The 18,951-nt window shown below is 42.3% G+C and overlaps 1 protein-coding gene across 10 annotated transcripts in view; it reads right to left on the reverse strand.

Moving 5' to 3' along the window:
• CYB561 (cytochrome b561) overlaps positions 1-18,951 on the reverse strand; it is a 259,428-nt gene that overhangs the window by 7,540 nt on the left and 232,937 nt on the right. For 9 of the 10 annotated variants that reach the window (XM_075845058.1, XM_075845057.1, XM_075845051.1 and 6 more), the window contains 4 exons: positions 14,225-14,311; positions 2,994-3,223; positions 1,580-1,678; positions 717-820 (listed from right to left, as the gene is read on the reverse strand). In XM_075845058.1, the coding sequence (XP_075701173.1) occupies positions 717-820; positions 1,580-1,678; positions 2,994-3,195 (405 nt within the window). In that variant the 5' untranslated portion in view covers positions 3,196-3,223; positions 14,225-14,311. Of the gene's footprint in view, positions 1-716; positions 821-1,579; positions 1,679-2,993; positions 3,224-5,936; positions 6,135-14,224; positions 14,312-18,951 lie in introns of those variants that run through there. The other variant, XM_075845049.1, reaches the window with a different exon arrangement.

Raw genomic sequence — 18,951 nt, forward strand, 5'->3', positions numbered from 1 at the left:
ATTTCGAAAAACTAACAATTTTGATGAAGTTATGACCTATTTTAGATTTATGCTAATTACTTTTTTAATAGACAACTGGGCGTGTTTTTACTTTACAACGCCCACTTGTTCAAAAAGAGAAGTGTATGACGCTGACCAATCAGCGTCGTACCCTTCTCTCCATTCATGTACTGTAAGATCATGATGTGCTTTCATTATGTGCCATCAAAATTGATTGTTTTTCTAAATAAAAACCACTGCTGTGATCTACATTACAGCGCCGATCACATTATGTAAGCGATAGGGCACTTATAATGTGGTGACAGATCCTCTTTAAACATTAAGGGTCCTTTTACACCGGCCAATTATCTGGCAAACAAGCTTTCACAGAACGGGGCAACAATCTGCCGATGAACCATCAGTTGATTGTATAGTTTTAAATGGCCAAAATATTATTGTTGTCGGCAGCACATCTCCCTGTGTAGATGTGCTGCCGACATGATAGAAATCTACGGGGACGATTGCTCCCTTCACAAGGAGCAAGTATGCAGACGAGCAAACGAACGCCGATCAACGAGTTGGCTCATTGTACCGGCCAAGATGGGCCGGTGTATAAGGACGTTAACTCCAGTAAAAATAAATAAAATTAATATAAAAGTTAGAGAAGTCAGAGGTGATAGACAACAGCTCTATATGATGGAGGTGGAGGGTGTACAGGATGGTAAGCAGCATCTCACCTGTAGAATGTAGAAGGTGAATGTGGTAATGCCTAACCAGCTGTGCAGACTGTACATGTCCGGAATGTTTTTCTTCTTGTGGAACTGGAACACTGCAATGATTCCTGTGTAAAAATAAAGTTTGGTTAAGGCACCACACTGGGTGAAATACTTCTAGCAGATCTCTTGGTGTAAGATTCTCAACAGACACCTTTCCCACAGAAATTTGGGGAAAAGAACTAAAGTTTATAATGGGAGGTACACTGTAATCTATCACAACTTTTCTGCCATATGAAGGATGGGATCAATGGCAACTAAACAGCCTAAACCCCCCCCCCCAGACACACACATTTATATAGAAACACATCTGCTCTGTGGTAACTAGAGTCTCTACATTAGATCAACTTCTTATGGAAAGCCCAGGATACTGCGAGAGGCCATATACAGAACTCCTGTGTATATGTAAGGACTAGGAGACCTGTGAGTAAAGTGCCTTCTTTACTGGCCATGTGGCTGTCACAGGAAAGAGCTATTAAAGCCTGCCACAGTTTGTAGAGAGCTTCATTAGCCACCCCAAGCCTCAGTCTCCTAGGCGCTTTGCAGTAGAGACCTCTGGGTGGATACAGGTGCCTATTCAGCCTGGTTTCTGTTGAGACCTTTAATAGACTATATTGCAAACAAGCTTCTCTTAGTAAGTGCCACAACACAGTAAAAGTTAGCCATAACTGGAAGTACACCCTAAGGTGGAGGCAACTTTAAATTAAATATATCAAGGGCTATCTACTGCTGTTCTCACCCTTATTCTTAAAGTGACCTCTTGTAGTATCCTCAAAACAACCAGGACCCGTATCACACAGGACGCCACCACACAATGTCCAACCTACCTACAAGAGAGATGATCAGTGCCAGAATATGCAATGAGCCATGGAGGATCTTGGTTGCCCTTTTGGTTTCCTGTCTAAACACCCGAAACACCAGCAGCGCTATGGAAATAATGCAAACCAACAGGCATCATACAACAGGACATAGACTCTGACCAGGCAATATCAGGCCACAGACTTATTATTATAATAACCTGAGAGAGCACAACGTGTATAAGGAGGTCGGAGAGTGAACCACTCACTATGAGCTATTTCACAAAACAATTACAGACAACATGGTGCCTGCATAAGAGATGATAGAGTGAGGGTAGAGTGTATACAAAGTATTATGGGGGGTTATTTAACCCAATAACTGCGGGAGAGGAGAGAAGTGAATTTGTTATGTATATGTAGAACGTGGGATTCTACTGCATGTTGCATTTCCATATGCTGCTTATTTGAGACTTGATGGCTTATTCGCATTTGTTCTAGTTAGTTTACCACCTTGTGGGTGAGGGATTGTAAAACCATGTTCATACTTAATGCAAGATCAATAAAAGATCTAATGTGTCCTGTCTGCTCAATATCGCTAAACACCAGTCCAATGCACGAAAATCGACACAACCAGACAGTTTTTGGGCCACACTATGGGTGCACGCTGTCCTTTTACTTGTACCTAGCCCATCAGATCCTATAACAGGGGTGAGCTTGTGGGCGCATGTGGTATATGTTTATCTCATGCTCTGTTCATGTGCTGCCTGTTATTGGTTTGAATTAATTTTCTTAATAGAACGAGAAGGGCCTGCGAGAAACAGAACATGCACATTATGTAGTTGGCATATTCTATTTCATCCCCAAATTATGCCCCCTCATCGGATCAGCACTTTAAAAAGCACCCACTGGTCTGTCTCTATTGAAAGGGGTTTTTAATTGTTATTTATTCAAGTAGGAAATTATAAAGTTTTCTAATATGTATTAAAAATAATAATGGTATCGCCAAAAGATTAGTCTTGTGTAATGCCTCAATGAGATAACTAAATAGGACTAAACATGTTAACACTGTCCAGGTATCCGACAGGTGAATAGTTGTTTATTGAGGAGCAGAATAAAGTATTTTCACTTGAGACCTATTTAGCTAGGCCATGGATGTCATGTAACCCCGTTGCTAACTGAATGCCAGGGGGTCACACATTATATTTATAAGAAGATTGTATGATTTTATAAAGACAAAACAGAAAGCCCCTTCAAGGCAGCAGATATTGTAATTTAAAGAGATCTCTCATAGTGACAGATGCAGCAAACAGTTAAGAAATCACATTACAAACACTGAACTTTACACTTCAGTCACTAATGTGTTTACAGGACACTCTCCAAATATCTAAATGTCTGAACAGAGAACCACTAAGCTCCTATAATGATCGTTATTTACTGTACTTACCATCACCACACAAGAAAACCAGTCCCAGCACCATGCAAAGGGGATGGACGTTAAATTGTTCAGGTCCGTCCCAGGAAAACCCTCCTCTGTACTGGGAGAGCCAAGCTCCTGTAACTGCTAGTGCCGCCACCCCCAGGATCTGAGATGCAGCTACCAAGTATGGCATCAAGCCGGTGTTTTCGCGGGCAAGAGAGTCATCCATGATGGAGATGAGTGGAGCTCAATACTCGCTAGGGAAAAAAAAAAAAGAAAAACGTTACACAGTGAAATAAAAGCCCATTGTCATCTCATAAATCGTTCGGTAAAGCAAACCAGTGCCACTATTTTTACTAACCCCAATACACAAACCATATGAGATATTGCTGGACTGCTAAAAAGTTCAAATCTAAGAACTTCCATAAACATTCACAGGAAACAATCCAAAAAGTGGATTTCTAGGCCCTTTGGATGCTGTAATATATGTGAGCACTGTATTTGGTGAGAACAATTTGGTATGAAAGAAACATCCATTGATAAGGGAAATTGCTTAAGAGGTGAAGTAGACTGATGCCATAGACCTAGTGACAGCCAGTATAATGCATGTTACAGTGTACTAGGCAGCTACTAAGGCATACTGTCATCACCTATAGTCCTGTAGATGCACTGCTCCTATACTGCAGGTGATGCTCTGGTAATATCATTACACTGTTGTACATGGTGTGTCTGTCACTGATAAGGTTAATTGAGAAGAGCAAGGAGATGACGCAGGTAGTGCAGGGCCAGGGGACATCACGTCTGTCAGCCGAGAGTACCATCCGTGTGTGTGGGATAAACTCATTACATTTTCCCTCTATTGCATTTCCATTTATTAAGATACAGGCCAGACGAGAGGTGGCAGTGCCCTGGGGCAGCAATGAATATTCACCATTAAAAGACCAGGCTCCACTATAGGTAGAGATGGAAGGTTTTATTTAGTGTTTTTCAGTAAATATGACTCATGATCCCGGGAGAGATGCACAGCTCTCCATTATCACTGCACCGGCTGCTGTTTCATGGGAGCGTCCACAGAATAAAAGAACTGTGGGACACCATGCACCAGACGACAAAATCAAAAGTTACACAGCAAAATCAAAACATACATCACTGCATATATCGTGTAAACCAACAGAGCTCTATCCTAAATAAGAGCAGGACATGATCAGGATAGGTTCTCAGGCTCTGGATGCAAACAAGAAGGCTTACATTCACTGACAACAAGCAGAAAACCAAGGACTGAAACAAAACCTAACACAGAGTCGTGTAATGAATCATTGTTGTAAGTTTTCAAAATCCTGTAGACTTTAGGAGCCAGTTAGACCAGTCCCGAAACTTATTTGACTTTATTATTGATGTCTATATTGCAGGGAGACTAGAAATAAAGATAAATAAATAAAATAAAAAACACTCCAAAGACACCAATAGATTTCTAGACACATTGGGGAATATTGATCACGGCAACCAATCAGGTGTCTGCTTGGATTTTCCTAAGGCCTTCTGCAAATAAAAGGTGGAATTAATTGGTTGCTATGGGCAACTACTACACTTCTCCTTTGCTGTAGTTTTGATACATTTCTCCCATTGGCTGCCTGCCTCCTGGGATTTGATCTTCACCTGAAGGGATACAATTCCAGCCTCACTATATAATGACAAGGTTTCGGATGGCCGGGTCTGCCAGAGACCATTTTACTCTGGCTAAGAGAGGAAGATCCTAAGCAAGAGTTCCGCATCCATCATGTCCATATTCTCTAATTCTAATAGGACCTCCAGAAAGGTCTTCAGGAGATGGACACACTTCTATAAAACTGGATCCTGTCCAGCCAGACAGACTGTAGATTTCCCTCCACTCAACACTCTTCTTCTCTGGGTAAGATTTTTCTTGTGCACATATACACAGCTGCAGTACCACTACATCATGTAGCATCAATCATACCCAGCCCGAAACAGTCTAAAGAGAGAGAACTGGCAAAAAGTAGTGCACAGGTTCATTTCTTATCGTTAAACCAACAATAGGGAGAATGGGGTCTATTTTTGGAGATCTGAACCCACACGAGTAATTCTGAGCCTCAAACCTCGGCACTTCAACCCATAACTCACAACCCCAAGATCAGCGGTCATGGACAAGACACGATCTCCACAATAGTCTGGCTGCGTCACACCCCATATCCACCGGACACCCCTGATCTATGCTCCACAATCTACCTATAGCCTCCTGGATGTCAGAGTAATGCTATCTAGTACCCAAATCTGTTCCCCCCAGACTGTGCAGATCTATACATTGGGTCCCTGATGAGAGAATAGACAGAGTAGAGATCTCACTGTATATATGACAGTACTATAATAGAGAGAGATCTCACTGTATGACAGTACTATATAATAAAGAGGGAGAGAGACACAGAGGAGAGATCTCACTGGATATATGACAGTACTATAATAGGGAGAGGTCTCACTGGATATATGACAGTACTATAATAGGGAGAGGTCTCACTGTATATATGACAGTACTATAATAGAGAGAGGTCCCACTGTATATATGACAGTACTATATAATAAAGAGTGAGAGAGACAGAGGAGAGATCTCACTGTATATATGAGTACTATAATAAAGAGAGCGATAGAAAGGAGAGAGAGAAAGAAAGATCTCACTGTATATATGACAGTACTATAATAAAGAGAGAGAGAGGAGAAAGACTGGAGAGCGAGAGAGACAGAGGTCTCACTGTATTATAGTACTGTTATATATACAGTGAGATCTCCCTCGCCTCTGTCGCTATCTCTTTATTATAGTACAGAGAGAGAGAGAGATCTCACTGTATATATGATCGTACTATAATAAAAGCACCATACCAGGCTGGCACAAACAGTCTATATAGCGGAGGAAAGATAAACGTAAACACACACACAATGACACAACCACCATGTCACTACCTGCAGCCTCTGACGTCGTCACCAGGAGCCGCGGTGTCTCTGCTCAGTCCCTGTGCCCATCTGTCTATGGAGCACCTGTACCAGTCCCGCTGCCCATGTCACACCAGGCTTTCCTATTTCCGGGCTGTCGCTGGTAGGAGGATCCTCCGGCTCCAGTGCTGAGTATACTGGGGTGTGACCGGTATATACCCGGAGTGTGCACGGTGTCATTACCAGTCTCTGCCACTGACCTGCTATTCTACTTGTTGACATTTTGCTCTGCATGAAATTTTCATAAAACTATTGATGGGAAAAAAAACAAAAAACACACCACAACCCCCTCCAGCTGCACCTAGAAACGCGACTATTTAGTAAAGCCTGGCATTTCAGGGCAGCGTGAGGTGTTCTTTTTTGGCCCACTCCTGACCTGAAAAGAAGTCTAAGACCTTATGTACATGGTCATATTTTGGACACACATTATAAAGCCTTGTAAATACCGCGTTCACATGTGTCGGATAACAAATCCGATGACAATTCGCATCCCATGCATGTGAATGTGTTTCCACAACCCTGTTCACATGCTGCAGGAACATTTCAGCATGGATTGTTGTTTGCAATGGTAAAAATAGTCGAGGTAATAAGTTGCATGCTACTTATTCTGCAAAGGAATTGCAATGGTGACATGTGAACAAAGTCTAATACAGCGCCTACTGCTAGTGAGTGCGCCTACAATGTTATACAGCGGTTAGATGCCGTACTATGGTGGGTTTCGCCTCATGAAGCCAGCACACATTGTCCCCAGCCAGTAATCTAGACCCGTAGGGCTTCTGTATGCCATAGATATTAGATAGGTGGGGGTCCAAATCTCGGCACCCCCACCAATCAGCTGTTTGGAGGGGGCGCAGCAATCAAGCGTTTCAGTCCCGTACTTGCACACGCCGTTACTTTCGTAGTGTCTGTGCAAGGCATTTCAGCGCGGTCTTGCATAACCCCTGTAAAGGCTATAGACACCTTACAACTATTTATTCATTGCTCCAATACATCCAAAATGAAGTAACTATAGTAATCAAGACTATCTGCAATCTCCTATTGTTTGTGAAAACAGCTCCTATGTAGACCTATGAGTGAGTCTCCATGGTTACAGACGACAAACAAACCCTGTGTAGTCTGATCCTGCAGTCATACTGAATGTATGTTAAGGAACAGGGACAGATGGAAGAGAATATGACTGCAGAATTAAACTACACAGGGTTTGTTTATAACAACTCATACTATTGAAACTAACATCACAAAATATAGTATAAAAAAAAAAACCCGAAAAATGGTTGAGTCTCACTAAATTGTAAAGGCCCATTTACACGGGCTGAGAAATTGGTCAAACAATTGTTCCTAAAGACCCTCGTTCCAGATTATTGGCCCGTGTAAACATGGCAACGATCGGCCGACAAACAATCACATTTTTTATACGGCATAAGATATAACCGGTGTCAGCTGCACATCTCCCCACGTAAACAAATCTACCCGAGTAAACCCAGCTTAACACTGCAAATATAACACAGACTCGAATGGAAAATCCTGCTCTATATTATCTAACCTAACGACTAGAATAGTGCATTTTATTATGCCCCAGGCAGCGGAGCGCAGGGACATCTGGTTGACAAATTCCTTAGACAAAGAAGTCATGTGCACAGATCTATACAGTAATGCCGTATGCAGATGGCGCAGTCTCAGGTATAGCTCTTATTTACGAGTCAATATGTGGATGATGAAGCAGTAGTCCTCCCCTATAGACAATAACAGGTACGTTCTACAGCAAATATTCTCGTATAGAAGAGTTTCTCCTGTGTATGACCATTGCTTACGCTATGGTGACCTTTGTACACAGCGAGGAAATTCTGATCCGTGGATTGTGGCAGAGTAAATAATGATGAATAAATAATTAGCTTCAATGTCATTTTCATTAAATTATCAATATTTGCCCCACAGTGACAAGTATTTTATGCCATCACTACGGCACTGGTGGACTAGGAATCCACCACATAAAGATGGCATATTGCACAGAACAACATGGAAGATGTGCCCCTTGCCCAGATATCCATTGATTGTTCCTACAGTAGCTGCTAGGTGACAGTACAGGGAATATACTGCTATAAACCACTGGATCCAGTATGAAAGAAAGATCCCGGGAAAGACAGTGGAAACCCCACCAGATATTAATGTCTCCTACTCTCTATTAAAAATAAATAAATATTGGAGATTATATGGTTGTAATACACTAAGAAAAATTTTTGGATTATAGAGAGATGAGCGGCGCTATATAGACACTGCTTATCTCTTCCCGCAGAAGGTGCCACAAAGCACTTTTAGGGTGGATTCACACACAACAGATTTAATTGCAGAAATTTCTGCCACTGAAAACCAGTTCCATTCATCTTCTGCAGCAGGTGCGTGGATCTCTGCAAGTTACATTGAAATGAATGCAACAGATTTTCAGTCTCAGAAAGTTAATGCAACAAAATCTGCGGCATGTGACTGCACCCTTAGGGCGTTCCTTCTTCTGCAAGATTGGCTGACATGTTTCTCTCATTAAAAAAAAAAATGTTCTTCAGCAACTGTAGTGTATATTATATAGTACTGTGCCCTGCTGCAGACCTTTTTTTTTTTAATAGGATAAAGTTGTTTAATTTTAATCAATAGCAGACAGAATGACATTACTGCTGTAGCCGAGACGTGTATTGTAAGGTCTGTCAATATTTTTATAATTAACAGTAGGGCAGACATTATCTTTTATATTATAGGTTATTAATCCAACACGGGGCATTGCATATCCAATAATACAGTAATAGTAAAAGTTTGCTGTTGTCATTTCTTTAAGAGTCCCAAGCCTGTACTTCTTATTTTACATAGTCTGCCTTGCGAATCACAGCCTGAATATATTGGGGACATTGCTTAGCAGCCTACGCTGTCAGGCCCGACCTCCATGATCCTGTAGAGACCCTGCTGTGTCACCCACATTACTAGAATACATATAGATGCACACCACAACACCAGAGAGGGGGAGATAGCTGCAGGTCCCCAGTGCTGGGGCAGGTATTTCTCTGAAGTTTTCTTGTTTTGTTTATTTTTTTAACGCTTGCTTTGAGGGGATGATCAATAGGACACAAAGCGACTGTCCGATCAGAAAGTTACTATAGACAGAATGCCTTATCCTTTCTCTCAGAAGACTGCTAAGTCTCCTGCACGATTCCAATGGCAATACAGGGAAAGCGCTTGTCGGAGACTGTACGGATGCCTGTAATTAAACGTCAGCAGTGTTTGTGTCAACGGAGCGAGCGGCACAGCTGGTGACGTCACTTACAAGCATCCGTCCGCCCACTCCATGCCAACAGCATCTAGAAGAGGAGCCTCGGGGGAGACAGAGGTGAGACCTGTACTATTAATTTTTTTAACCCCCACCAACGCTTTTTGTTGGGGTTAAAAAAACACTGCAGAAGGGCAGACTGGAAAATCAGGGGGACTGGAAAATCGCTTTCACTCCATACTCATGGTGGCAGAGCGATACCATACAATACCATAATAAAGGCCAATAGATCTTAGCTATTGTCTAGTTGACTATATTACATACTTCCTTAGAAAAAAAATACTAAATCTTTCAGGAGTGACGTACCATATATGTCCAACCGGAGCAGCTGTACAAGGGCCCTTCAGGCAAGGGGGACCACTGCTAACAAATAGTGGTTCCTTCTCTCCATTTAGTAACTAAGAGAGCAGTTGGAAACCCACCAACCAATACACTATTCTTGCAGAGGGGCCCTCTATTTTAGGCCCTGCTACTGAGATATCACAAGTTTGTCTGGTAGGCAGCTGTGACATTGCACGTCTTTGTCAGGTAAGCTGCTGTGACATCACAACTATGGATCATTTACGTAATTGTTGCGACATCACAGCTGTTTCAGTCAAGCAAGCTATAGTGATATCACAAATGAGTTTTTAGACAGGTGACATCACAAAATGTTATCACTTAGGTAGGTTGCAGTGACATCACAACCAGTTTTAGTCAGGTAAGATACTATGATATCATATGAGTGTTTAAGCCAAGAAAGCAGTTGTGACATCACAATTGTAATTCCGCCAGGTAACTCAGGGTTAGATATACCATATCACACGTACCATCAAATTATAAGTTGGAAATAAAGGAGCCTATATCCTGTTCTTGCACAAGGAGCTTTGTTTGTGACTGACCCTAAAACCTTAATTCCTCTAGTATAAAAATATGCTTTAGCTGACGAATATAAATATGTTCTTCCAGTGACAGCCATTATAGCTATACATCAACCTGTAGAATTTCTCCAATAAATATCTCCTACATTCAATGGTACGTCTGACACAATATGACTAGTGACTACCATTGTTTACTCCAGGCCAATATTATCCAGACATTCCGCACCGCCTAATAAGCAGCAGCACCAGGCCTTAGAAGTGCTCCATAACAGGTGGATCCCGCGTGTCAGCGACCCAATGTCACCAAAGCCGTCAGTACCGCTGACCTGACAGTTCTGGTTTCAGCGCAAGATACAGCTTTTATGTATCCAGGATACTTAGAAGCTGTATCTCAAAAAGTTTTAATAAAAACCAAATTCAAAAGTTGCTTTACACACTATAATAAATGTTATTTATTTATTGTTTAATAAAACAAAGTGTTCAAACGGTTTACATAGCTTTTAGGCCTAGTTCACACGGAGTATTTTGCAGGCAGAAAAAATCTGCTCAAAATTCCTTCAGGAATTTTGAGGCATATTTTGACCTGCCTCCTCTTTTTTGCCATGGCTTTCACTGCGTTTTTCGCCTTTGAGGACCGTGGGCAAAAAAATGCAGCGAGAAACACTTTTTCTGCCTCCCATTGATTTCATTGGGATGTCAGAGGCAGAACCACGGCAAGAAAGGACAAGCCGCTTTGGGGCAGTTTTTTGGCGTGGCTTATCTCCCGAGATCAAAAGGATCAGGCATAGAAATTCAACATGCCAGATCCCTCATTTCCCTGACATTATCTGTCAGGGGGGGGGGGGGAAAGGGGGAGAATCGGGAGGGCCCCCATACAGTGGCGTAACTACCGCTATAGCAGCCGTAGCGGCTGCTACGGGGCCTGCAACATAAAGGGGCGAATGCCACCCGCCGGCATATGCCCCCCCCCATGGCTGGAGGCTCCGCTAGCAGTCGCTATGGCTGCTACGCCACTGAAGGGGTTGTTCCTACAAAAGACATGTATCCCCTATCCACAGGATAAGGGATACATGTGGGATCGCTGGGACGCCCAGCGATAAGGAGAACAGGGAACCGAAAGTCCCCCGAAGTTCTCCATGACAGACCTCGGACTTCCGGGGTCTGTCTGCAGCTCCATAGAAATGACTTACGCACCGGTCGCGCTTATGCGCATGCGTGACCAGCGCACCCTTTCATTTTTATTGAACTGCGCAGACGCCGGAAGTCCGAGGTTAGTCATGGAGAACTTGGGGGTCTTTCGGTCCCCCATTCTCCTTATCGCTGCCAGCGATCACACATGTATCCCCTATCCTGTGGACAGGGGACATCTCTTTTGTAGGACAAACTATAGGCCGTTTTTTTTTTTGGGGGGGGGGGGGGTCTGTATGGTGTTATCTACAGGGGGGGGTCTGTATGGCGTTATCTACAGGGGGGTGTCAGTATGGCGTTATCTACAGGGGGGCAGTATGGCGTTATCTACAGGGGGAATTGGGGCTGTAAGACGTTATCTACAGCAGGCTGTGTATGGTGCTATCTATAGGGGGGCACTGTGTGGTGGAATCTATAGGGAGGCACTATCTACAAGGGGGGGGTTGTGTGATACCCAGTGGGGGGGGGGGAGGGTTGTGTGATACCCAGTGGAGGGGGGACCCCAGTCAAAAGTTTGCTATGGGGCCCAGTCTTTCCTAGTTACGCCCCTGCCCCCATATACATAAGATGGCTGGCCTGTCTCGCTGAAATCGGCAGGTTTGGATGACATTAATCTAATGTGTATTGGGGCCTTTAGGGTCATGCCTGATAAATGTTGTAAGAGGTTATACAATGGCAACAGATAAAAGGCTGAGTCGTGTTCATAATATGCATCTCATGGTGAACCAGCCGCAAATTTAAGGCTTCGTTCACATCTGTGCCAGTGTCCCGTTCCGACTTTCCGTTGAAATCAATCGTGATGGAAACGAAAAGCTATTGTTTCTGTCTGCGTCCGTCAAGGCTCCGTTCTGACAGAAAGCTCAGACGGAACCCTAGCGCAGATGTGAACAAAGCCTAATTTGAGCAGTTTTGTTTGTTTTTTTTAGTCTTATACAACCCCTTTAAATCACACACAGTAAAATAATAAAAGTAGAACCCTTATAGCACTAGTCACACAAACCTGTCCAAAATATTTGGAGCACAATTTTCTCTCCCTTGTGTAGCTTATAGAGCTAATAGAGATAGACCAGGAAAGACTTTTTAAGGTGTTAGTATGAACAGAATGACGGCGTCTTACCAATCTCCTCCCTTCTGTATACTGACACCTGAAGCGTGCTCCACCCTACACCCCAGCACGATCAGAGGAGTGATGACATAACAGCTCCACCCAGCTGTTATTGCACGCAGCTCTGCAGGTACAAGAGCCTGAGCCACACCAACCTGTACCAGCAGACTTTACATAAGACATACCCCTGCAATACAACAAGTTTCCATTCACTGACTACTGAGCTGTTGACTACATCATATTTCTGTTTATTGCATACTTCTTAACATTAGGGAAGATCTTTTGCATAATAAAAGCAGCAGAGTTGCCCATAGAAACCAATTTTTATAGAGGCTCTTTGTGAAATGAACCTAAGTACTTTGGGCAACTGCGCTTCTTTTCCTTTGGACTTTTTTTCATAAATTTTTTTTTTTTTAGGATTTGTCCTCCATGAGAGAAGTTCGCTTCATGTTGCAACGTTCCCTAACTGCAAGAGAAAACTTCTGGCAGATGTTGGGAGAGGGGGTCACCATTTCACTTTTTTTCCCTCCGACATAAAAATCTGTAGAAGCACCCCTTGGAACGTGCAGTAAATCCCATAATGCTGTTCTTTAGGGCAGAGCATCAGATACAGCGTACGTCTCCTAAACAGACAGGTGTGGCTGCCTCGATCAATAAGGGGTGAACCTGCACATTTAGCCTTTGAGCTCTGCATATGGTAGAGCTACACTCAAAGATCTCCATCTATAAAAGTGTATGTACAACAGAAGAACTCCACGCAGAGCATCTCATTAACATAACTCCCAATAGATCCATCAGAAAAGAGAAGATCTAAGTAACATTTATTTAAATAAAACATAATCCCTGTATAATGGACAGTAGTGCTTCTTCCTAATATACTTGTGTGTTTCAACTCATCATTTTTAATCTCTCTGCTTGCGATCAGTGAATAAGAACATTAAGACAGGGGCACAGCTCATTACAAGAGAACACTTTTAATGTGTCATGGACCTGTGTCAGTTTAGGACAGGTTTTCAGCCTCGGTGTAAACAATGAACGTTTACACTCTATGGCCGCATGTGAAATGGTGAGGAATTCAAACAAAATACATAACATTTTATTATACAACGAATAAGATTTACATAAGAATGGAAAATCCATTTAATTAGAAATACTCAGTGGTTGTGTAATCTTGTCTTTGTATTACAGAACAAGTGATGTAGTTGGTGAAGAGATCATATAATCACCCTGTGCACACAGTTCATCATGTGGTTATATTCCAGATCAGTGGCCAACAGACTAATCTTGTTACAGGAAGCAAGCTTGGCGCCGCCAGTGGTAAAGATAGATGTGTGGGGGTAGGACGATGGCTCAGGGGGTAGCACTGTTGCTTTGCAGCACTGGGGTTTGGGGTTTGAATGTAGCCAAGGCCAAAATCTGCATGAAGTTTGTGAGTTCTCCCCAGCAGTCAGCTGCAATCTATGGGGGAACCTGGCAAGCATTAGAAATTAAACAGCGCCCGTTGAAAATCATTGGGCTGTCCATGTAACGCATGGACATGCCGGGTCCTCCAGAGCACAAGATGCTCTTTGAGCCTCTCTTTGCTCGAGCTAATAGAGGAGTATCCTGGACGGTAGACCCCCCATTTGCTAAGTAAAAACCCCTCGAAATAGAGTGATTGTCACAAATACTTATTTTGGGAAGATGTATTGTTTTAGCTGCAATCATCATCATGCCCAAGAAACAGCGTAACAAAAGGCAGATACATACAACTTTATCAGAACATTCATGTATATTATTCACCAGTTTCAAATACCTGTATTGTCTTTTCTGTGTATTGTGCGTCATGCTGAATAAGGGAAGCAAAACGAATGCCTGGTTTATCCATGACCGGGGAATTGCACTGTGAAGAGAACCAATTATTAGAAGGTTATTAAATCTACACGTTACTAAAAGCAGCTCACAACACTTAGGTATATACACCTTTACAACCACTTTTTTGCACCAACTCACCGAAAATAAAATGAAGCAACTTTGCCTATAGTTCTCAGTACAAATCTACTGTTTTGTGTCTACAGATCTGTGTGATGCCATGGTTACAGACTACAAACAAACCCTGTGTTGTCTGATCCTGCAGTCAAACTCCCTTTTCATCTGCCCCTACTTCCTGCTAGTATACATTCGGTAGGTTAGGAAGAAGGAGGTGGCATATGAAGGAGTATGACTGCATGTGAATATCCTGGATATACAGGAATTTTATACATTATTCTCCCCACTGCCCCCTCCTGCATTATACTAGGTCACTGCCAGTGCTACTGGACACAGTTATAAAGTAGCTTGTTCGGCCAACAGATATATCTCCCAACTCCCTCATAAAACATACACGCTTGAATTGGCTAAGTATGTAAGTTTATTTCAATACAGAGAGGGTGGTAAGCTACTGCCAGAAGAGACTGCATGTCTCCGGATGCAACAAAGGGATTGAGGTGACCTCCAACATGCCCAATCCTTGTGTGTCGTGAACGCAGATGCAGGTGGGTACAGGGTACAGGTGGGAGGTCCCCACACACTTAGGTTATTCTGATCAGTTAGAAATGACACCAAAAGTTGCAACTCAAGACATGATGACTCATCTTTAATGATTAAATAAGAGCCAACTCCAGCAGCAAATTGCTAAGGGCAAAGCAGTGTCTGATGGCGCGGATCACAAGACACTCCGGTTAAATAAAAACCACATGTATAAAACCTGATCCTGTGTAAAGTTTAATTTGGAAGTCAGACTTCTTAAACCCCCTCCCCCCTCCCCCCCACTGATGAATTTATGATCTACATTGTAGTCAGTGTAGACTCAACTATACAATCATTTCATATTGTTCAATCATGGAGCACAACATCAACAATGCAACACGCAAAGAGATCATCCTACAAGATTCCTTACACTTAGGTCCCATGCGCACAACCGTAAAGTTTATTCGTAATTGCGAACCCATTAATTTCTATTGACCACGGACACTTTCCCGTATATTTATGGGAAGGTGTCCGTGCCGTAGAAAGGCTCCACAAAAGATTGGACAGGTCCTATTTTTTGCTTTTTACGGACCATGCTCCCATACTTTTTTTAAAAATTTGTTTTATTTAAAATGTTGCCGACAGGATGAAAGGGCAAACAATAATATAGTACGGATGCACAAATAAAAGAAATCATGTTACATCACATGGGATACCGAAAAAAAAAAAAAGGGAAAAGGAGTAATCAGCAACATTCAAAACTTTTTTTTTGTTAACAACTCTTAAACAACAATAGAAACTGTTGTCTATGCTGTTAGAAAGCCGCAAATGTATGAGGAGAGTAGGCAATAGGCAGAACAGTAAACAAAGAAGGTTAGTGACTGGTGTCATAAAAGAAGTTAAGTTAAAAGGAATAGTGTAGCGAAAAAATTTTTTTTTATATCAGTTTGAGGTTAGTGTTTTAGAAAAAACTTTTGTATTTATTTGTGTGTTACTTTTTTTTATTTTTTTACTTTTTCTTCCCTATGGGGGCTGCCATTTTTTTTTCCATTTCTGTATGTGTCGATTAACGACACATACAGACATGGAATACGGCAGCTACAGTCCCATAGTGAATGCGAACGGGGCCCGTTCCATCCACTATGGTGTACGCCGTCTGTGTGGGAACGGCGCATGCGCCGCTCCCACACAGTCCAAGTTGAACTGAGCGGCGTCCGGCGCCATTTTCCTGTAGACCGGAAGTCGCGGCCAGACAGTAAGATTACTACTTCCGGTCGCGGCTTCCGGACTTGTGCACTTGGAGCAGCGGCAGCAGACGGAGCGGACGGACCGGAGGGAGCGGCGGCGGCAGGAGCTGGTAAGTGATTTCTATGTATGTTCGTGTTTCAGTGTGTTTACTACTGTATGTAAACCTTCTACACTGTGTGTTAGCTCAAAAAATGGCGACACACAGTGTAGGAGGTTTGACCGTTCAATCCCCTCGTTTCTCCCGGCACTAGCCAGGATAAAGGAGGGGGGGATTCGGAGAGCTCACTAGAGCGAGAGATTTTTTCCCAATTTTGCAGCATTAAGCAATGTGATTGCTTTACCACATGCAATGCTGCAATTTTGGGAATTGCTCCATCTAGTGACCAGTGCTGGGAAATATTATAAATTAGAATCTAATTTGTAATATTTCCTGGCTCGTGAAAAAAATAAAAAAAATTAGAACAATGTTTAATCACCTACACACTAATTGTTTAACTAAAAAAAAAAAATGCATTTTTTGCTAGCAACACATTCCCTTTAAGGTTCCTCCACATCAAAAGTCTCGGAAGTATCCAACCAGGGGCCCCATATTTTAAAGAATTTATCCGGACATCCGCTATGCTGGTATATTAATCGTTCGTAGGTTACTGCTATATTTACAAGATCCTTCCACTGTGCAAAAGAGGGCGCGTGATCAGCCATCCAGCGGATAGCTATGGCCTTCCTAGCCAAAAACAAGGTTTCTTTCAAGAAAATTTGCATGAAGTGCGGCCATATCTCTTCATCCAAGATACCAAGTAAAGGAATCTTAGGGGAAATGGGTACTGGTGACGGTAAAAGGGAAGAGAGGAAGTTACATATTCGCGTCCAAAAGACAAATATATGGACAGTCCCACATAAGATGCCAGAAATCTGCATCCAAACAATGGCATCTGTGACATTCCGTTGTGGGTATCCTACCCATTTTATACAGTCTAATAGGGGTTAAATAGGATTGATGTACAATATAAAGCTGTATCAGTTTATTATTAATTGCTGGGGATATCAACATATGAGAACTAAACACCGCAAGTTTATCATCTGGGGTAAGATCTGGAATCTGCATCAACCATCTATCAAAAACCGGTAATGGCATAGACGTTAGCTTGGAAGAGAGTAAATGAGTGTACAGTGCTGATATGAGGCCCTGTGACTTCAAAATACCAATAAGAGAATAGTCAGATATAATACTAATGTTAGGCGGAAACAGAGTGGATGGCAGGACGAAGCTGGAAGTATCTATACCACTGTATGTGAGGGAAGTCGTAAGTCTCTCGTAACTGCATGAGTGTAAAAAAGAAGCCCTCAGCAAAAACATCTCCAACCCTCCCCACACCTAAGTCCTGCCAGAAGTGCGAGTCTGGTATACTAAGTAGGGAAGGCTGGGTAGGATTATTCCATAAAGGTAGGTCCAGGAGAGTATCATTATAATGCAACATGGTTTTAGTAGTGCGCTATACTGTCAAAGCTACTTTATGTAAGGGGAGAAATGCTGTAGAACTCGTAAACTAAGGGTACCCCAAGTAGCTAATGTGAAGGATGATTTATTTGCTTATATTCTCTGTATGAAATTACATTGTGAATTATCAAGCAGGAGGCCGAATTACTAAGATATGTATTATGTGAAAGTGATGATAATGTTTAAATGATTTAGTTTCGTGCAGCAGCCATCTTGTCTGGAGTTCCCATCTTGGTTTTATTGTAGTGAATAGAAAAGTCATTGTTCCTTTAATACAAGTAATGTTGATTTCGTATGTTTTATCTTTGACCTTGGTTCCCATGCGAAGTTGGTAGAGAATGGACAGGGAGGGAGATGGGAGGGTGGCAAGTATGCGTGAAGGAAGGTCTCCCCCATCTCCACGGGAACATTCTGTCCAAAAAGAGATAAGGCCACCTGCAAAACCTAATGTGTGAAGAATTATAATGATGTATCTGGGATGTATTTTATTGTATGCTTTTTACTGAATAACAAATATTGTCACATTGTCTCTGATTGGTTAACCTCAAGCCTACACCCCTTCTGAATTTCAGTTTAACAGTTTGAGTTTGGTAATAAATCCTTCAGAGGAGCATTTTGAGCATATCAGCAGAGTCTGTGTGTTTTCTTCTCCTCTCTCGATATATATCGGTGAAATATCCTAATTACGATACTGACTAATGGGGTCTGGCCTTGAGTCTGTTTGGACTCGTATAAATTTCAGTCTAATATATTTTGAGCGATGGATTTCCACGACACTAACAAGGGTGTTTCCAGCCACTAGAGAGGCCAGGTACCTAGTTGAGTCCAACAGAGGTTCATTCTAAAACCAGTCTCTAATGCCTCGCAATTGGCCCGCTAAGTAATAAATGTGTAAGTCAGATAATGCCATTCGCCCATCAGTTTTGGGACGCTGTAGGGTAGTGAGTTTAAGTTTAGAACGAGAGGAGCCCCAGATGAATTTAATAAATAGGGAGTTCAAAGAGCGGAAATATGATTGAGGGACGGAAACCGGCATATGTTGTAATATATACATTTAGGTTGGATGACCATCTTAATCAGATTGATCTGACCAGCGATTTTCAAGTTTATGTGAATCAATAACGGATCTATAGTTTCGGCCGTCACACCATTGTGATCCAGAACTATCACAACGCCTAAATACGTAAACTTGCAAACTACCGCTAAACCACATTGTGACACTATCGGATCTAGAGTTGGATTAGAGGTTGTATACATTATAGCAGATTTTTGCCAATTCACCTTCAACC

The sequence above is a fragment of the Rhinoderma darwinii genome, chromosome 13 (genome assembly GCF_050947455.1).
Source record: "Rhinoderma darwinii isolate aRhiDar2 chromosome 13, aRhiDar2.hap1, whole genome shotgun sequence".
Lineage (NCBI taxonomy): Eukaryota > Metazoa > Chordata > Amphibia > Anura > Rhinodermatidae > Rhinoderma > Rhinoderma darwinii.